Source organism: Zalophus californianus, chromosome 9, assembly GCF_009762305.2.
Source record: "Zalophus californianus isolate mZalCal1 chromosome 9, mZalCal1.pri.v2, whole genome shotgun sequence".
In the NCBI taxonomy this organism is placed as follows: domain Eukaryota; kingdom Metazoa; phylum Chordata; class Mammalia; order Carnivora; family Otariidae; genus Zalophus; species Zalophus californianus.
This window is the reverse complement of record NC_045603.1, coordinates 116,378,255-116,400,384: the sequence shown is the minus strand read 5'-3', so window position 1 is coordinate 116,400,384 and position 22,130 is coordinate 116,378,255. Positions and strand designations below refer to the sequence as shown.

Sequence of the window (22,130 nt, the reverse complement as noted above, 5' to 3'; positions counted from 1 at the left end):
TCCATCTCTCTGGCTTCTCCCTAGTACTGGCCACTCTCTCCCACCTGACCTCCTGCACTTCTCCTTCCCTCCACCCCTACATCCAGTCTTCCTCCCTTCCTTCCGGTCCCGTTCTCCACACTGCAGCCAGGGGGACCCTTTCGGAAAGCATAGCTGGCCCTGGCACTGTCTTGCTCAGTATTCTGGTCAATGGCTTCCACTAGCCCTTGTGTAGGCCTTTGCCTTATGATTTTCTGGGTAGCAAGACCCAGGCTACCTCTTGGGAAAGGTCTGTCTAAATTGTTTTATCTTCTCTTTAGCATACAGAGAGGAAATTTCCAGGGATACACCAGAGGGTTTCACACAAGAGAGAACAGGAAGAAGGAACACTTTCCCATTCTAGGGAGATTGTGGAAAGATGAAACAGAGAAAGAGGCAGGAGAGTGAGATGAGCTTTACAAAAGTGAAGCTGACAGTGAGGGCGGGTAGAAGCTCTCACCCACACACTTCCCACCATTGTCATCCACATTCCAGAGAGGCCACCGCTGCAGACTGGACCAAGCCACATCCTTGTGGTCTACATCTGGACATGTAAAGTGGTTCAGTAGAAGAGGTACTCAAGTCGAGCTTCCCCAAACCCTCCCCTCAGTGTCCAGAAGCCCCAAAGTCACTGAGAATCTGGGAAATTCCTAGAGGGGTTGCTCAGGTTGGGCAGTGAGGCGCAGAGCGAATCACCTGGGCCGGGTCTGAATAGGAGTCACAGCCAGACCTCAGAGTGTTCTCAGCCCCGGCTGAAGCCCACGTGAGCCCACGTCTGCCCAGAGGAACTCCAGGGTGCCCTGCCTGCATGAGGAGAGTGGACTACAAGCCCAGCTGATGCCAGAGCCAGTGTGGGAGGCCAGTAGGGCGCCTTGCAGGCGGGCAGACACACAGGGACGTGGGCCCCAGGGCTAGAGACCCACCACACCCAAGGACACTCCCTCTTCTCCCTGCGCTAGGGTCTTATTAAGCCATCCCTCATCCTGTACGCATGGTCCCATCTTCAGGAGGGTGGAAGGAGAAGGGATGCCATCCGAGAGATGGGGCCAGGCACTTTTATCCAAGAGAGACTGGACTCTATCCGAAAGGACGTTATGGGTTTATTGGATCTGACTAAGGTTTACTGCCTTCCCCACCAATAGGTAGGGGCACAAAGAAAGGCCATAACTGAGGCAAAAAGAAGAAACTACAATTTCTCTGTGTATCTTAGTATAGTGTTACTAAATTTTGTGACCAGTTACAGACATGATGCTTTCCCTACAGAGAAACCTCCCTTCACCCCTACACCCAGCTAACTTGTGTTTGCCTGGCTGAGTACCTCCCCAACCCCCCATACTTTGTTTAGCTGACCAGTTGGCACACTTGATTTTAATCATATGTTCAATTTGACTACCTTCCCTGCTAAGCTATAAGCTTCATGATGCCAAGGTATCTGTATGGTCTAGCACTTGGTTCCTAGAGCCAACCACAGTATCGGCACCTTGAAAGTGCTCAGCAAATACTCCCAAATGAGTGAATGAATGAGAGGCAGGATTTTCCATAGAACATCAAAATGCTCATCTACAAGTATGAAAAAGAATATTCTCTACCTCAGATGGTTGAATGCTGTGAAAAATAAATGGCATGATACAGGCAAATTACTTAGTGTAATTATTGACACTTTATCATTTAAAAAATTTGAGCTACTACCATTATCATGAAATAGTATTCTCACTTAGCCCCTAGCTCAGTGTTCTACACATAGTTCGTAGTTGATAAATAGTAACTAAATATTTTTAAAAATAGTTGCTAAATATTGAAAATGTGAGTTCCAAAAATAGCTTCTTTTTGTTTCAAAAATAGAAAGTAGCCCTTTGCTGGAATAAATTTGGTATTACTTTAAGTATCAAGCTACTTAATTATACTAAAAGTAAGATTCAGTTTGCTAATACTAGTTAATGAATACAGTCTTTAAGAAAACCTTTTTTTGTTGTTGAGAAAACCTTTTTTTGTTGTTGTTAAATGGATATGTTTTTACAGAAATCCCCCAGACACCTCAAAGTAAAAAGACAAGGGAGCATGTAAACATTATTAATGAAATACATTAGCAGTTGCTAGCATATAATCAATCAATAAATAATATAATCTCCCAGGAAAGTAAACCCCTTTAGGCAAATCAACTAATGTCTGGAAAAGCAGTCCTTACCTGGACAGGAAAATGAAAGAGAGACTAAATTTGAAGGGCAGTTCTCAGTTCTCATTTCTATGGATTTCTCTCTGGGGAGCTTCATTTCTAATAGGATAGTTAACATTTCAATAGTACAGAATGTACTTCTTGTAATTTATTTAGACATTGTTCTTATGACAGAATATTTTATGGCTTTAAATCTCTTATTACCCACATGCCCAATTTTAGACCAAATCCCCAATGAGTAATGTAGGTCAAAGAGAAGTTGTGATTTATTTATTTAATAACCCACTTTTAGCATCAAGTGAGGCAGTCGTACCTGAACTTAAAAACTGTGAAGTTCCTTTCAATCCTTCCTTTCTTCCCAAAATCATTCAGAAAAAAACCCTTTGGTGGGAGTGAGCAGGCACAGGAGTATGGGGTATGGCTCAGCATGTGGTTTGGGCCTGAAAGGGGAGAGGAAGATGTCCACACTGAGAGGGTGGTCGTATGCTGCTAGGCAGGGAGTGTTGAGTCCCCAGGTCGGACAAGGAAAGCATCTGTCTGGGGAGATGGTGATAACCCTACATCAGGTTGTCAGAGCCCAAGCTAGGTAAGAAGGACATCTGTGTAGGGGTCAAGATGGAGACAAGAGATTGTTACATAAAGGGGAATTAATACTATCAGGAAATACAAGAAGAACAAGGGGAGCCACGTTTCTTAATGTTAGAGAAAAGAATTACAAATATGGCAAGGAAGAAAACTGAACCCCCAGGGCTGTTAGATTGGAATCAGAGGTATGAGTGTGAACTCATGGTTTTCAAAATATAGAGACAAATATAAAAATAAATATAATGGAATGTGCATGGTGTGTGTGTGTGTGTGTGTGTGTGTGTGTGTGTGTGTGTGTGTGTGTACATGTTACTTAGCTATTTCCACTAAGAGGACTAGCAGACATTGATGCCCTAAGAGCAAGCCCATCAAGCACCTAGCTCTTGATTTTTAAATGTAATTCTCAAGTTAGAGGAAGCCAAGATTCTTGGAGAAAGGCTGATTTTATTGGCTATAAGATGACCCTGGGACTTAATGTGCCCAAAAGGAAGGAAATATTAAAAGAATAATGGAGACATGTCAAAAGGACACAGAAGCCAAATTAAAGGAATTCTCACTGAGCAAATCTGGGAAAATTTGAGCATCAAAATAATGATAATAATGATAGTAATGATGGTAACACTTTAAACAAAGTAGGAATCTATTAATCCCTACTTGTGTACTTATTTATAAATAAATGAATGGAAAGAAGTGAAAGCTTTTCCTCGCAGAAGAATGCCAATTAGAAATAATCAAAGAAATAATGAAATTTTTAAAATTATCATTTGGCAGTCATCATAGTAATAATTAATTCATCCCAAAATTCCAGTGGATCCTAAACTAGTGTGTTAAATTTTGATTAGAAATAGGATATTTACATAGTCTTAAAATACTTAATAAAATACATAATTACAAAAGACAAACAGAAACTTTCCAGGAGGGGCACCTGGGTGGCCCAGTTGGTTAAGCATCTGCCTTCAGCTCAGGTCATGATCCCAGGGTCCTGGGATCCAACCCCGCATCGGGCTTTCTGCCTGCCATTCCCCCTGCTTGTGATTTCTCTATCTTTCTCTTTCTCTCTCTGTTAAATAAATAAGTAAAATCTTAAAAAAAAAAAAAAAAAAGAAAGAAAGAAACTTACAGGACAGAAGCCTGGCAGACAAAACTAAATCAATTGATCAGAGTGAACACAACCAGTAATGGGGCAAGTGAAAATCACAAACCATCTGGTAGGATGCAGTTGGATGACCTCAGTATCATTTCCATGATATTGCCACCAAAAATATAATCGTGAGGGAATATGTGACAAATCCAAATTCAGGAACATTCTATAAAATGTCACGGTCATAAATTCAAGGAAAGTTTAAAAAACTCCTCCAGATTGAAGGAGGCTAAAAAGACATGGCAACTAAATGTAACACATGATCCTGGATTGGACCCTTTTGTTGTAAGGACGGACACATTTGGAGCAATTGATGAATTTTGAATAGGGTCTGTAGATTAGATGGTAGAAATGTATCAGTATTAATCTCCTGACTTTGTTAGTTGTACAGTTCGTGTGTAGGGAAATGTCCTTGTTTGTAGCAATCACACACTAAAGTCTTTGGGGGTGAAGGGGCATCCCGTGGCCTACTTACTTTTCAGTGGTGAAGGAAAAAAGTTATTTATACTTCCCTTGCCAACTTTTCTCTAAGGTTGAAATTATATCAAAAAACCTTTTAAACTATGGAATAGAGTTGGAGATTTAGCGTGGAAGTAGAAAGACGTCTACTTGTATACATGTCTAAAGGTATTATATATATATATATATATGTATATGTGTATATATATGTGTGTGTTGGTAGTTGGATGTTATGAATCTTGAAAATGTGAGATTTAGTGCCTTATAGAATGAAATAATGGGAAAAAAAAACAAGGAGGAAGAATCATTTTTAAAAGTTGGCAGAGCTTTAGAATTATCGTACCTATACAAAAAACTAGTATTTCCCTCAGCTAGAATTTATTTTTGTACTTTGGGGAGGTGACCTTTATTTGAAAGAAATGACATTTGTAATTCCTTCATTATCTACAGCAGAACCATGACTAAATGGACTGTTTGCTTTATGGCTTTGTGATTCCAACTAAACCTATAGGCTTACATATTCCAAACTGAATGTTTTCCACAGTTGAATTAAGTTGTTTAACATCCTAGGTAATGTTATATGCCTCAGTCAAGGGTCTTTTAGTTGTAAGGGCAGGAAAATCAAACTAGCTCCAAGAAAGTAAGACAGAAAGGGCAATCTCATAGAACAAAGAGCAGGACTCAGAGGCCTGGAACCAACAGAAGAATGGAAGGCAAGAACCACAACCACTTGCTGCTTCTTGCTCTCTCACCAGAGAAACCAAATCTCTCCTCTCTGTTCTGTCTGGGAATCTACAGACCAGCCTCTGAAGTTTTCATGTCGCCCATCAAGGCTACTCAAAATAGCAGCCTCAGCCTTCTCAGCCTATATCACCTGTGGATCCAGTGCCAATAGCTAACCTGGCCTGGATTTTTAGCACCCCAAAGCAAAAGAAATTTGGAGTAGGAGAAGGAGCTCAGTTGGACAAGCTGGGTCAGATACCCTCCTTTGATCCAGTTAGCCATGACCAGGGAATGGGCTGACATGGTATAAGCAAGCCTGCCTCAGCTGTCCCATTTTACAAGTAGCTGTGATTAAAGAAAGATTTTTTAAAAGAGAGTTATGGAAAAGGAAAGACAAAAGATATTTTCTAAATTTTCTGGATAACATGTTTTCTTATTGATGTTCACGGCCCTATATTCCAAGAGATGGTCAAAATTTTAGTTTTTAATTGTTGAAATTAAATTACATGAAGTACACCTAAAAATTACATTATGAAGTCAGGAATGGATTTCGGATGTTTTGAAAAGAGTTTTTATTTGGTAACAGAGGAAAACTTTATACCTAGAGATTTATCCAACTTAAAAACAAACTAATTAACCTCAGTACAGCTGTAGAAATTTTAATAACAGTATCAGGTATGCCTCTCCATAGACTGATGACTTTAGGTGAATCAAAGAGGACTTTTTTTTTAAGAATCACCTCTTGGTCCCTCAGTTTGTTTTCTTCCTTCCTTCCTTCCTTCCTTCCTTCCTCTCTCTTTCTCTCTCTCTTTCTTTCTTTCTTTCTTTCTTCTTCCTTCCTTCCTTCCTTCCCTCCTTCCTTCCTTCCTTCCTCTTTCTCTCTTTCAGAGAGGGAGAGGGGAGGTTGCTAAGGGAGCAGGAGAGGGAGAATCTTAAGCTGGGCATGGAGCCTGATGCCGGGCTTGACCTCACAACCCTGAAATCATGACCTGATCAGAAATTGAGAGTCTAATGTTTAACTGACTGAACCACACAGGCACCGCCAGTTTGAAGTAAGTGTTTTGGATTAAAATTATGTGATCTTAGTCTGCAGCTCTAAAATTTCATTTCCTGAGAAGTTTCAAGCAAAAGGAAGATTTTTATGGTGGAACAGAAGACAGGACAATGGAGAGGTGATTGGGGATCAAAGGGAATGAAAAAATAAGATAAGAGATCAGTGATGATAGTGCACCGTAAATGAGGAGTATTCTATGTACAGTTGACCCTTGAATAACACAGGTTTGAACTGTGCAGATCCACTTATACATGGGTTATTTGTAAGAAGTACAGTAATGTGAGTGTATTTCTCTTCTTTTTGAAAAGATTTTATTTATTTGAGAGAGAGAGCACAAGCAGGAGGAGCAGAGGGAGAGGGGGAGAGATAATTTCCAACAGGCTCCATGCTCAGCATGGAGCTGATGCAGGGCTCAATCCTACGACCCCGAGATCATGACCTGAGCCGAAACCAAGACTTAGTCACTTAACCGACTGAGCCACCCAGGCACCCCTGTGACTTTCTTAATAACATTTTCTTTTCTCTAGCTTACAAATACGGTATATAATATATATGACATACAAAATATGTGGCAATTGACTGTTTATGTTATTGGTAAATTTTCCAGTCAGCAGCGGGCTATTAGTAGTTAAGTTTTTGGAGAGTCAAAAATTATATACATATTTTTGACTATGTGTAGGGAGTTGGCACTCCTAGGCCCCACATTGTTCAAGGGTCAACTGTACTCAACTCTATAACTGAGGTCCAATACTATACATGTATACACACATACAAAGTCATACATAATCACATGACACATACAGCTCAAGGTGGGTGGTTAATCTGTTCAAAGCCAAGGATTGTACATCGAGTAGTGTGATCTTGATGTTTTTAGAGAAAGCACTACACAATCTCCATGACAAGGTATGAGCTGAGTATTAAAAAAAGGGAAAGATTAGTGCCAGGTAGACTGGAGAGAGGACAGATTTCCAGGGGAAATCACATTAGTGTGGATAAGAGTAGTGGTTGCACAGAATCACTTACCTTGTGTCATCTTTAGACTCACTGAAAGCTAAAGCTGGAGATAACCTTGAATGTCCTTTGGTATATTAAGTACAAGAATGTCAGGAGATTTTTGATATCCCCATATGCAAAACATTATGAGAATATGAATTTCCTGATGAGAAATCCATGTCTGAGCCAACCGGCCAACGCTTTCTGACTTTCTAAACATTTGCAATCTTAAATGCAAAGTCTCTGCTTAAGTGGGTCCGTATCAGGAAATTCAGCCTGACCCAAGTTACTCCTTCCACCATCATCCCACACCCTTAATAAGGAGATTCTAGGTTTGGCTTTCAATAATCTCAACTCTGCATCAGCTGGAAAGAAGGGTCTCTTTCAGGACCCACTTAGAAGCTTTCAGGTCGTTCATGCAGCACTGGAGCTGGGAATTTGAATCCCTGAGCTCATCCTTTTTTCATCCTCATTTTGTCCAGTGACATTAGTAGAAATGAGCCAATTTCATTATATTCTTTAGTTTGACAAAATGTCCAAAGATACCACCCTGAACCATGCCTCTTATTTTTTATTTCTTTTTAAATATTCTGTTTATTTATTTGACAGGGAGAGACACAGTGAGAGAGGGAACACAAGCAGGGGGAGAGGCAGAGGGAGAAGCAGGCTTTCCCGCAGAGAAAGGGGCCCGATGTGGGGCTCGATCCCAGGACCCTGGGATCATGACCTGAGCCGAAGGCAGACGCCCAACGACTGAGCCCCCCAGGTGCCCCTGAACCATGCCTCTTATAAGTGTTTGATTAGAAGTGTGCAGTGCTGGTACTTCAGGTACCTCTTTTGCCACATCATGCCACAGCCTATCAGTGTTCTTTACTACTGGAAATAGAGCCATTAATGTCTCTGATCTAACCAGATTAGAAAGCCAGTTTCAGAAACCCCAGAACCAATTTAGAAAACTCATCTTTAAGATTCTGTTCCTCTAAGAACCGTTCTCAGTACCAAAACCTGTATCAGCCAGAGTTCTCCAGAGAACTGGAATCAACAAGCTCTGGTGGGCTGGGGATGGGGGGTGGAGAGGAGATTGACTTACTTTAAGGAAATGGTTCGTGTGACTGTGGAGGCTTGGTGACTCCAAAATGTGATGTTAAGCTGGCACGCTGAAGACCCAGGGAAAAGTTACAGTTTGAGTCCAAAGGTAGGCTGTTGGCAGAAGTCCTTCTTACCCAGTGGAGGTCAGTCTTTGTTCTGTTAAGGCCCTTCACTTACTGACTGAGGCTTATTCACAGTATGGAGGATAATCTGCTTCACTCACAGTTAATTTCATCCAAAACACACCTTCACAGAAACATCCAGAATAATGTTTGACCAAATATCTGGATACCCTAGATGCCCAGATTAATCTTCAGACAATCTTAATTCCATCCACAAAATGAGGATATTAGATGGTATAATAAATTTTATGGCCTCTTCTTGTTGAAAAAAATCTGTATTTTTAGAATTTCAATTCTCATTCCTGCAGTATTTTATTTTTAGCAAGAACAACAAAATCCCATGCCCTTCCCTTTGCCCTCTTTTAAATGTCAGGGGTTTTGCTGTATGGTTATAGCAAATCAAGTTTCCTGAGTTTGGTCTTTTGAAACCACATTGGAAACCACATATTTAATGTTTCTTCTGACTCCCTAAGGCTCTCAGAGGCCTCTTGGCATGTTTTTCTCCCTAGAAACAGGACTTAGGCAATAGGGAACAGAGTCGCTATACAACCATCAAACAGCCCAGGAAGCCTTGTTGGAAGGGCATGAAACAGCATGAAAATTTCAATATAATCAAAGCAAAGGGCTAAAGAATCGTTAACATACACCTCCTTAATGTTCCTGAGGCTTTGACCTTCAGTGGATCATTGTCCTCTCCTCCAGCCTGTTTTCTGTTCAACCCTCATCTCCTTCTGGCCTCCTGTTCCTTCCCAAAGCCTCTCACTAGCCCAACTTTCTGCTTTCTGCCTGGAATTTTCCAGCTTTTTAGCATCTTCTCCCTTGATATGCTTACATAACTGTTTACTTTGGTGACTTATTCCATTATTTCCTCTCTGGACAAGATGATTTTCCTAATCTTCTTTACTTCCTAGGGCTCCTGAACTCATAATTTGGATTCCTGTTGCCTTTTAAAGTAATTTATGGCAACCGTTTTTAATAGAATTTTGCATTTTTCTGCCTTCTTAGCTACTTTTCTTGTGAGAATGCATAACAAATAAAAATGCCATTTGTCCTCAGGAAACGCACTCTTCTCTCCAGCTGAAGTTTACCAAGCTGAAAATGAACATGTTAGACTTTACGACCATTAAGTGGCCTTCTAGCTCCAAAGCTATTTGGTTGTGTTGGTAAAATGATGTTGAGGCTTAAGGAAGATTGCAGACACATTCAACGCACACATGAAATTTGGCAGAGGCCTTCTTCTGTCACTCTTTCATGGTTGTGTATGTGTCTTGTTTTTAATGTGAAAATCATCCAATATTATAAGATTCTAAATGTGAATTTTTTTAAAGATTTTATTTATTTGAGAGAGAGAGAGAAAGAGAGAGTGCAAGTGGAGGGGAGGGGCAGAGGGAGAAGGAGAAGCAGACTCCCCACTGAGCGGGGAGCCTGGCGCAATGCAGGGCTCCATCCTAGGACCCCAGGATCATAACTTAAGCCAAAGGCAGATGGCAGATGCTTAACTGACTGAGCCATCCAGGCATCCCGACTCAAGAGTTTCTTATTCTACCTAGTGGCATTGTTCCTTTTTCACTTATTTGAGACTTTCTTCTTCACCTTCTGGACTACATTTTTCTTGTTTCCATACAGTTTCTAGCTTTGCAGTGTCTTTTTGCCATACAGGAACCAGGTGTCAAGCATTCTTTTCTGCAGGATCCCAAAAGCCACTAAATGATATGTGAGACCCCCAAGAACATTGTAATTCATTACCCCTGCCTTCTGACCAGTGGTCTTTGAAGAAGGTATCAATACCAGGGTGCTTACAAGGCATCATGGGGTGCAGAAAAAATATTCATATCTAATTATGACATATTCATAATACAGCTATTATTTAATCTCATCCTTTAAAATTATCCTTATGTGCTTTAGAATGCATAAATTAATATAGTAGTAAATATATAGAGAATATCTATAATAAATCTGTATTGGGTATGCTTGCTCAAAAGTTTCTTCTTCTTTGGGATGTGTGATTAAAGAGTTTGGAGGCCAAATGTTGCCCTAGAAAATTCTTAATCTCACAGTAACATATAAATATTATGTAATCTCATATTAATACAAAACCTAGTGACTCTTAGACTTTGTAAACTCATTATTGACTATTACCCTTATTAATTTGCTCTTTATATATAAAATCATTTCGGTCTTGTATGAGTTAGAGTTCCTTGGTTGTAAGCAACAGACACTAACTCTGACCAACTCAGGCAAGGATACTGAAAACAACACTGACAGCCTTAGAAAGTCAAGAGGGAGAAAGAAGCTGGGCCATCTGGCCTCCTAGGAATAGGGCTATGGCAGCCCTGGTCCTCAGGAGCAGCATCACCTGGACCCATCCTTAGAGCCCTGCCATTGGATGACTTAGCTCTAATTACCTCCTCCCTGAGTGTCCACTCCACTCAAGATTCACATTTCCAAGAAAAAGAATCTGAATGGACTACCATGGGTCACATATCACAGCCTAAAAAACCTTTTTCCTGTATCTTTCCATGTATATTTATTTCCTGTGGAGTGTGGCAGGAAGGTCCATTCCAACCATCCATGGTTGTAAATTCAGACACCAGGACATGACCACTTACTAAGAAATGCCAACTCTGGTGACATAATCTTTTCTTCATACTCAGAAAGAGAATAAAACTATCACATGATTACTCTAAAAGGTCATTTTCCTACCTGGAGCAAAACTTTTTATTTTTTTTATTACTTGGTTGTGTTTTTTTTTTCCTTTCCCTTTACATTTCAGTTAAATGACATTTGAATTCTTAAAATCTCTTTATGAAATTGAGACAAAAATGTTCAACAAAGATCAAGTATAAGGTAAATTTAAATAAATAAATAAATAAATAAATGCCTTTAGAATAAATCTTAGTAAATTTAGAATCAATTTTAAATTGAATTGATTTTAACATCCATTTGCAGGGCACCTGTGGGCCTCAGTTGGTTAAGCGTCTGACTTCGGCTCTGGTCCTGATCTGGGAGTCCTGGGATCAGACTGCATCTGGCTCCACGCTCAGAAGAGAGTCTGCTTCTCCCTCTCCTTCTGCCCCTCCCCCTGCTCATGCTCTCTCTCTCTCTCTCAAATAAATAAAATCTTTAAAAAATAAAATAAAATCCATTTACTTTTCCCGCTTACATAATTAAATTACAATACTCTGATACTATAATAAAATCTGAGCTTAATCACTTCTACTTTTAATTTATAGAAAAAGACTGTGAAATGTTTAGATTGAAATTTAATTTTTCTGAAGGTTGAAATGCCTGGAGTAGAGGTGGAGGTAGAGGGTGTATTCTGGAGAAATGTGCTATTAAGTGATGATGCTCTTTCTTCTGATAGACTGTTAGAAAATATTTAAGGGACGGTCTTCAAGCACAGATGAGATCATCTCCCTTGAATTTGAAAAATTATTTAGTGAGGATATTTTTCTCTGTCAAATAATTAACTTTTTCAAAGACAGGATTTGAAGGCCATAGATGAAGATTCTGTTTAGGACAGGATTTATACTATATATCGGTGGAATAGGTAGGTGCAATTATGCAGTTATGAGATGCAATTAATGTGGAATTGAAACATACTGCCTACCTCTGTGCCCAAGTATATTCCACCAATATTTAGGCATACTTCCACCACCAAAATATGCTTTTGGGGCTGAATATGGCCTTTGAATTTCATGACAGATGTCAAATGCCAACTTGGAAGAATCAAATGTATCCAAATTTAAATCTTAATCAATGCCTTTGTCCTACTTGGCTTATAAGATAAATAGCCAGAGCCTAAAATAAATGTGACACCTGGGAGGTACTTTTCAAAACAGGGAAATCAGGGGGCGCCTGTGTCACTCAGTTGGTTAAGCGTGTGACTCTTGGTTTCAGCTCAGGTCATGATCCTCAGGGTCCGGAGATCAAGCCCTGCATTGGGTTCTGTGCTCAGCATGGAATCTGCTTGAGATTCTCTCCCTCTTCCTGTCCCCCTTCTCGCTTGCTCTCTTTCTAAAATAAATAAAATCTTCAAAACAGGGAAATGAGGGAGTGGAAGCCCATGGTTTGGGTGTAACCCATCAAGTTCAGAGCAGGTCAAGGGAAGAGTAACCAGGCCAGGCCTGCCTGCATGAGGAACAGGAATGTGAAATGCAAGGAGAGACTTTACTCCTAATTTTCTAAAGGGTCAATTATGATTATATCTAACCAGGTGTAATTAATGGGATGACAAAGATTGCAATTTTTGGTTATACCTCTTTATTACAGTCCCTTCTATAATCTCTCTAAAGGAAAAGAACTGATTGTATTTACATTGTTGGATTAAATAGATGCTGTTAATTTGCAGGTGTGATTTGTCCAAAGTTGATCATGTGATGGAAAATAATTTTATTCACATTCACAAGTAACCTACTATGTGCATACCACCATAGAAAAATTCTGAAATTCACCAGAATTTGGTAGTGAGCAGAGGGAGGAAGAGAGAGGGGAGGAGGCATATCATTTGAATAACAATTACATGCCAAACTATGTAATATAGACAGTTAAAAATGTAGAACGTCAAAAAAATAGAGATTAGTGTGATCAGGACCAGAGTAACTGTCAGGATAGGGGAATAAAACTTGAATGGGGCATTTAGGATGGAGACGTTTGGATATGAGAAATAGAAAATTAGAGGACTGTTCTATATTTTGGCTATGACGAAATCCTGACTTAGGATACTTAAATACGAAGTTCAAGTCCCATGGCAGCGTTAAGGGAACAGAATTTTAATGGTGGTTTGTAAGCAAATGTACTGCAATTGGAGTCTCTGTTCATGAGTGAGTAATGAAAGAATTGAAGTCTTGTTTCTTTCAGGTGTGTCTGCACAGCTCACCAGTACTCGGCACCATCGGAATACATCCGTAGGAACGCCATTTTGGATGGCTCCTGAGGTCAGATAGTTTTGAGGGGGACAAATGTAATATTTGATCCTTCTTGACTTTCCTTTTCATGCATACTCCATCTCCATATGTGTTTTGGAAAGGTACTAGAAGAAAATGTCAATTGTGTTGTTTTCATGCATGATTTTTGCATGTGTGAGAAGGAACGTGGGAGTGCTCAGTATGTGGACTGTGAATGAGCATATGAATAAATGAAGGATTGAATGAATGAATCAGATGAGGTAAAGAGAAACTGCTTGCAGCCTTAATTTTCTATTAAATTTACTTTTAATTGCTTAGCATGTATTCATATTATTGATACTTAGATTCCGGTTTTACATTATAGTAGAAATATTATGAAAATCCCTAGCCTTTGTTTAAGATCAGATTTTCGCTGATTAACCTGTATCCCAGGTTCCTACATTGAGTCAGTCTTGCTTGGGGGCAACCCTCAGCTTGAACAGAATCTTTTCAAACCATTACCCTTGGGAAGCTGTGGATAAACTGCCAAAATTGCTGAGGGAAAAAGTTTTCTAGAGTCTCATCTTCTTTCCACAGCCACTGTTAATGCCTTTAATCTTTTTAATTATGTTTATCAGTAAAGAACACTTATGTTGGAAAGCTCTCTCTTCAGCCTCTGGGAAACATTCTGCTATTTATTTACCGTTCTCTAGGGAGTGAAGAGAGGGAAGTGGTTCAAATACTACATTAATATTGCAACATCTTAGAATGAAATGTGTTTGGGGATTAAACCCTTGTGTGCTGTTTCTATTTTAATACTAATTCAATTAGTACTTGCAAAAAAATGAAATGTAAGTGGAATATAAAACATGGAGAAAAGATACATTATCTTAAGAATCTTTTAAAAATTCCAGTGGATTCAAAAACTTTTTTTTTTTTAGATTTTATTTATTTATTTGACACACAGAGAGAGCAGAACAAACAGGGGGAAATGCAGAGGGAGAGGGAGAAGGAGACTCCCCGCTGAGCAGGGAGCCCTATATGGGGCTCAATCCCAGGACCCTGAGGTCATGACCTGAGCCCAACGAAGGCAGACACTTAACCAACTAAGCCAGCCAGGTGCCATGGATTCAAAAACTTTTTGAACACGGTGTATATCCTGGAGTAAAAATAGAAAGTGTACTCATATAAACAAAACCGAAATTGAATAAGAGAATCTCAAGTGGGAGTCTCTTCAGTTTCTTCAGTTTATATATCAGTAATATATCAATTCTGATATATTACTACTGTTTTAAAAGCTTATGAAAAAAAATTTTAAAGTGAGAAATTAATAAAATATAGGGATAATATTAAACAGTGCAGCTTATTTATGCATAGTAATAATATAAATACTATAATATATGTAATTGTATCATTACTTGATTAATATTAAATAATTAGTAGACTAGTTTTATATTTTCCATGTTATAGTAACAAAGCCATTGTTATGTGTTTAAGTTTTCTTTTAGTAAAAAAGCAATTTTGATTAGTGGATCTTGGAACCACTGTCTAAGTAAAGGAAAATATTTTGATCTATCTAAAATTTAATTACCAGAGTATTAAATGAGTTAATAATTAAAATCGATACTCCTAAATATGCAATTACCAGACCATCATTTTACTGATATGTCATTATTTATTATTAGTAAAATAGCACAAACTGGTTTTGAAAGTGCTTTTCTCCTTAACAAACCAATGGGTGTTACCTAAAAGAGAAAGGTTCACTGCAGTCTTTTCAAGCTGTCAAGTAAGTATGTGTATGTTCCAGATTTTGTGCATATTATGCTTATTTTTCTGCAATAAACATTTTTCCAACTTATGAATGATGGGCAGTATTTCAATAAATTTCCACTTATCTAGAATTGTTGGAAGTATATATAGCTCGTGAAGGCATGGCGTATATGCCAGCTCTATGTTATTAATGACAAATCTCTTAGAATTAGAAAGTAGCAAGGCAAATAGAATTTAATATATTCTCCATAACTAATGGCATAAAATTATTTTAGTGTTTTTAGGGCCTCAGAGGCAAGATTGTTCAATTATCAGTTGAAGAGTGAAATTCTCTATTTGACATTTTTAAATTAAATTCTAGTTCAGAGGTAGCATTTGTTGGTTACATAAAGCCGTCCTTCCCAGACTGGAGTCCGTGTGTGTCAGGATGAAAGGGACAAGGGAAATAGTGACCGTGGTAGGTGACCATATCATTTTTACAAGCCACGACACTTTGCAGAGAAAAAGGGGATGGTATTTCTAATAACTCTAGGAAAGCATAAACTAAGGATGTCTTGGGCAAATTGGAGCATAAATTCACCCAAGCGTTTGGAAAGATATTCCTAGGCCACATGTATGAAGTCATAAAATAACGAAAAAAATTGGTGGGGCAAAATACATTTTTATACTCAGGAAGACAAAAGAGACACAACAGAATAGAAAATTCATATGCATGTTTTTTTATTTTTATCAACTTTATGGAGATATAATTCCTATACCATAGAATTAACTCATTTGATGTGTACAGTTTAATGATTTTTAGGTGTATGTTCACAGGGTTGTGCAACCATCATCACAGTCTAATTTTAGAGCATTTTCTTTCCCCCTAAAAGAAACTCCTTCTTACTTGTTAACAGCCAATCCCCATCTCCTCCCAACCTGTCCTACACTAGGCAACCACTAATCTGCTTTTTGCCTATGGAATTGCCTATTCTGGACATTTCATGTAAATGGAATCATACAGTATGTGTGGCCTTTGTGTCTGGCTTCTTTCTCTTAGCGTTTACGCATGTGGTAGCATACATCAATAGTCCGTTCCTTTTGATGGCTGAATAATATTCCATTGTATGTATACACAATATTTTGTTTATCCATCACCAGTTGATGAACATTTGGGTTGTTTCCACTTTGGGGCTATTATGACCAAAACTTCTGTGAATATTTGTCACATGAATTTTTAATATAAATCTTGGGACTTTCATGCTTGCTTTTGCTACAGTGCTTGCTAAAATCACAAACTTCACCCTTCTTTTTTTTTCATTTTCTGCTAGGTGATTGCATGCGAACAGCAACTGGATACGACTTATGATGCCAGATGTGACACATGGTCCCTGGGGATCACGGCCATTGAGCTAGGGGATGGAGATCCTCCACTAGCCGACCTGCATCCCATGAGAGCGCTCTTCAAAATTCCAAGGTCAGAGAACTAACATGGGGTGCAGTATCTGTAGCCCATCTTTCTTCCTTCAGCTGGTGCTCATCAGGGAAATATTCAGTATATTTCAGCAAGGTGGGAGCATAGTGGCCTAACATATCTTCTGCCTCTTCTGAAACACTGTATGTATTCAGCGGTTTCATTTCCCTGGTCTAAGTAAGAACTTTCTCTTGATACTTGCTGTGTCTTCCTTTTGCCGGGATTTGAGCTCAGAAAGCCGTGGTCCCTCCCACTCTTTATCCACTCCCAAACTTGTCAGTAAGGCCCTGGGCCACAGTCGGTGCCCCAGTGATTGGCTTTGCCTCACTCTGTCAATCCAGTGATTTTTTTTTTTTTTTTTTTTTTTTTACTACTTGCTAAGACTTCTCTTTGGAGATTTAAAATGGTATTATTAATAAATTTATACACAAAATTCACTGATACAATAGCAAGGATTTTAATATGTTAATATTTGAACATATTCATATAAAACAGTAAACTTAGAATAATCTCTTTGGAGCCATGAAAACACTTTCCTTTCTGTGTAGAGCTTTCCCCTTCATTGTATATATTGATAAACTTTCCCCTGTCTGTCCTACTAACTAAATACTATTTTATATATGTTTTGTTTAGTTCCTAGCTATTTTAGAAAACTGATATGAAAAGACAGCCTATTTTTATTATACATGTGTTCTCCTTTGAGGACTGTCTGAAGGATTGTGCCTGGTACCATAGTCCCAGTGGAATGCACACCCAGGGCCTGGGGTGACAGGGGTCGAAGGCAGTGGTGGGGTGGTATGTTATATAGTTTTATTAAATTTTGTCATCCTAGTGCCTATAGCACATAGAATCATATATACAAAGCCCTCGGGGACAGTTCTCAGTTCTAAAGAAATAATGCCAATATGTGATTTCATGTCTACATGGGTTCATTTGGAATATTGGTCACATATTTAAATTAGTAGAAGACCAAAGAATTGAATGTATTTTTCATTTTATTTTTGAACTTCCTGTCTGATATATATGTTCTGAATTATAATGTCTTTATCATCCTTTACTAACAATTTCCATGTAAATCTCAGGTCTAGCTCTTTGTAAAATATGTTGCTTGGTTGGTAAGTGGGGAAACAAGATTACAAAAAAGAAGAGAAAACCTGCCCTATACCAAGTTTAAGACATTTCATTAAATTTGAGGAAAAAGAAGAAAAAATCTACGTTTCCTAACTCCTCCTGTCATTCAGTCTATAAGATGAAGCACTACACTTCCTGGGCCATTTTAATTATGGTTTAAACTACCAGAGTTAGCCAGATGTTGTTATTCTTGGTGATGACACCAGATGGACAAGGGATGACACCACTGATATTTCTTATACCTGTGAACAAGGTGCCTCTGGAAATGGCATCTTCTTACTTCTGCCACCGGTATATCTCTAGCATGAAGGTCTTAGAACACAAACTGTAGAAATATTTAGAAAAAAAAATAAGGGATCTGAAAATCTACCATTCTAAGTGTTCTAAAATCATCAAAAGTTTGTTATACTCCAAGCAAGCCAATAAATCTCTTAGAAAGGAAATTTTCAGGAGGACAAGAAACAGAGCAAGACTACTGGGGAAGAGAATTACTTCTTTTAATGTGCAAATCAGCAATCTTCAAACAGTCCTAAGATTTGTACAATGAGCTCGAGGCGTGATCTAGGGTAGATGAGTGGCTGCACTTTTCTTTAATGAGCCTATATAAACTGTACACTAATTTCATTATAAGCTATTTAAGGAGTAATACAGAAGTGAAGACGAAGTGTTTCCATCCCACTTAATGAAAACAAAGAGCTGTTAGGATTAGTGGCAAGCAGTATTTCGGCAAATTCAGCTATCATGGTTGATCAATGTTGCTTGATTACAGACTTAGATCAGCCTCATTTCCAAGGGAGGTGACTTCGTATTCATGAACATGCCAAAGAAGAACAAGATTTGTTTCGCCTAAAAATAAAGGCAACTAATAATAAAATATTTTAAGTGGCATTCAGAGCTTTCTAGCTAATCATATTTTCCAGTCCCTTACTTTCATAACCTTGTTTCCAGCGGCAATGGAACAACTCCTGAGGGATTCTATTCTGCCCCTGTCTGCTACAGTGTCCCTTGTATTCTGAATGACACACCTTTCAGGTCACCTCTGTGTACCCTGGATATTCCTCAGAGACTTCTGTGGGACTCAAAGTAAAAAAAAAAAAAAAAAAAAAAATCCCCAGTATTCGCTGTTTCTTTTTGCCAAGTATTGATGCTTCCCCCTAGGGCACTCAGGTAAAAGCAAAAAGATTCCTTAAAAGAAAAAAAAGTATCAGAAAAATTGGGTCATAGGGGCGCCTGGGTGGCTCAGTCATTAAGCGTCTGCCTTCGGCTCAGGTCATGATCCCAGGGTCTTGGGATCGAGCCCCGCATCGGGCTCCCAGCTCCGCGGGAAGCCTGCTTCTCCCTCTCCCCCTCCCCCTGCTTGTGTTCCCTCTCTCGCTGTGTCTCTCTCTATCAAATAAAATCTTTAAAAAAAAGAAAAAAAAAGAAAAATTGGGTCATATATTAAGTGCTTTCCGAGAAACAAGGAGGCTGTCATTTTATATGAAGAATGCTTAATAAATAATTAATCTGTCTTTGAATCGGAAAATTGTGGTCATGCTTGATTATGCCTGGCAGAACCTCTGATCACACTAATTAATGCTCTAGTCTGTCCAGCTCTGATTTTGCACCAACTGACCAATGTGCACAATCCAACCTTGATTCTTATTTTTCTAGGAATCCACCCCCCAAACTAAGACAGCCTGAAATATGGTCAGCAGAATTCAATGACTTCATTAGCAAGTGAGTAACAATAGAGTCTTTTAAAAAAACGAAGTTTTTTGTTTCCACTTGTACCGCCTGTTTAGATGCCTCTCATCCTGCTAGAACGTTGAAATGTGCCTTTTACAACACTTCTGAATCTCCTCCTTATTTCTTATCTATTGAACAGCCCCAGAGGGTATCCATTATTGTCTTCAAAACCAGCATTTGTACTGTCCTCTGAATGTTCAGTGAATCCATTATTGCTCAAATAATGATCCTTGGGGTCATGTTCATTTGCTTAAAGATAGCTATGCTTCTGAGGTTGCTTCATGGTCTACGGACACATCCTTCCATCCATCTGCCTTTTGCAAACTACACCTTCCCATCTCCCACCTACTCACCCACCATCGGTTCAATCAGCTCTTTTTAACTCTTTGCTTATCTGCATCACTCATTCCTGTTCTCAGTCAGGGAATTTTCATTGCAGTCAGTGAATCAGATAATAGTATCAATAAAATGCTTATGTATTTGATATTCAGTGAACATTTTTAATTTGACAAATATTTGACAGAAGTGCAGTGCCTCTGGGCAATCAACTGGAAGGTATGAGTCAATAATTTCTAAATATCTGCCCCACAAACCTGTTTTCACCATCTTACTATGTCTTTACCGTAAATAATAATAATAATAGAAAATAATGTAAGGGATGACCCCAGGTTGTAAATGGGAGACAGGGGACATTAAGATTACATGTGTCAGGGATGTGTAGGTGGCTCAGTTGGTTAAGCATCTCTCTTTGGATCAGGTCATGATCCCAGGGTCCTGGGATTGACCCCCACATCAGGCTCCTGGCTCAGCCGGGAGTCTGCTTCTCCTTCTCCCTCTGTTGCTCCCCCTGCTTGTGCTCTCTTGCTCTCTGTCTGTCAAATAAATAAATAAAATCTTTAAAAAGAAAAGATCACGGGGGCGCCTGGGTGGCACAGTCATTAAGCGTCTGCCTTTGGCTCAGGTCGTGATCCTAGGGTCCTGGGATTGAGCCCCGCATCGGGCTCCCTGCTCCACGGGAAGCCTGCTTCTCCCTCTCCTGCTCCCCCTGCTTGTGTTCCCTCTCTTGCTGTGTCTCTCTCTGTCAAATAAATAAATAAAATCTTAAAAAAAAAGATTACGTGTGTCAGACACTTGTCAGACACTACATCAGAAAATGTAGAAAGGGCAAAGAAAGTGGAGGAACGAGTTATATACAGACGGCAATCATTGGTTTTTCTACCAAGAATATCTGCTTATTCCCTTATTCCTATAAAGACAAGAGGCTTAGATTAAAGGGGTGTGAAAACCCGAGGATTGATAGTCCATTTTGTTCCCCAGATTTCACATGAGCATCTCTTACTGGAGTACGGACTGTGCACTACAGAATATTTGATAAAGTGCAGCCAGACTTCACACATCTCCTGGGAGAGGATCCCTGGTAACTTTGGAGGGCTCCCCAAAATTAGTAATTGTGCCCCACGTCTATGGTCCTTCCACACAAATCCTCCGTTGAACTTGGTGACTTTGACACATTTCACACCGTTTCACCTAGCATTCTGCCTTGTGGGCTATCGCTTGCATTTTGTTCCTTTTCCGCTAGTAACATCTGTTTAGATGCCTCTCTTCCCAGCGAGACAGTGAATAACTGCAGGGCACCGAATATGCCTTACTTGTCCGTGCAATGCCGCTGTCCAGCAGAGTGCCTGGTACACACCAGCTATCTGATACACTTTTACTTAGATAAAAGAATTTCATATGTGACTATACTCAATCCATTGAGCAAGTGCTACAGATGTCAGAAATGGATGCGTTCTGTTAAACTAAATGATCACGAAGAGCACTTGTTCTTATGTTCAGATATCATCACCCTGATTCCTTAGCATATTTTACCATCCTCGGGAAATATGTTACTGGTTAAGCCCAGGAAAATACATTGCGAAATCATCATCCCAGGAGGAGTAACAGTACAGATTAGAAATGCCACTGCCCAAATCAAGGCGTGGACTTCTTCTTCCTCTCTCTTTTTTTTCTTTTTCTATGTCGCCAAGTGCCAGCCCACCTCTGACCAGTTGTCTCACAAGCATAGATCCTCTGAATCCCAGGGTGGGAAGGGTGCTGGAAGTTGATACAGCCCAAACCATATCCAGAGCATAAATCCTTCCCGAGCACGTGCACTGAGTGGCCATCCCATCAGGATGTCCTCATCCCTAATAAAGGTGATCCTACCCAGTGCAGCCCATTCTAACTTTGAGAAGACTTCTTGTGGAGAACTTCTTCCTTATGCTGCCCTGAAATCTCTTTCTCTCTTAATTCCACGAATTGATCCTGGGTTCGTTGTCTCTTGTGACCACTGAAAACTAGTTTAATCCCTCTTCCGAATATTTGAAGACAGCTGTCATGGCTGATTAAATGTCCCGATAGTTCAAATGTCCCTCCTGCAATGCTGTTTTAAGTGTTCTCATTAGCTTTATCCTTTCTCATGCTACGATCTCGTTGAAGCTACCAAGAGGTGTGGCGTGCTTTAGTGAATTTGCTCTATATAGAAACCTCCAAAAATATCCACTGATGTGGAATTTAAACATCCCCGGCACATTCGTTTAGCAGTTTTATCACGTAGAAAGAAACAGATCAATTGAGAAGCCTTTAAAAACATTAGGGGAGGGAAACAGAACAGTTTGTTTTAATTTTAGATAAGCTTTCAAACTGTAATGACTTTGATGCTTCATTCTTTAGCTTGCTGGCTCTTAAAGGAGCCTGCTGCGGAGACCACATTTAATCACCACTATGCCAGCACGCTTGCTGGGGCACGAGGGAGTCATGTTTAGT

General features: G+C 39.4%; 1 protein-coding gene across 4 annotated transcripts in view; it reads left to right on the top strand.

Annotated features, from left to right (window-relative positions):
- Nucleotides 1–22,130, top strand: part of MYO3A (myosin IIIA) — a 231,842-nt gene that overhangs the window by 46,663 nt on the left and 163,049 nt on the right. For all 4 annotated transcript variants that reach the window (XM_035729263.1, XM_027593914.2, XM_027593918.2 and 1 more), the window contains exons 7-9: nucleotides 13,218–13,294; nucleotides 16,324–16,469; nucleotides 19,251–19,316. In XM_035729263.1, coding sequence (XP_035585156.1) covers nucleotides 13,218–13,294; nucleotides 16,324–16,469; nucleotides 19,251–19,316 — 289 coding nt within the window. The remainder of the gene's footprint in view (nucleotides 1–13,217; nucleotides 13,295–16,323; nucleotides 16,470–19,250; nucleotides 19,317–22,130) is intronic.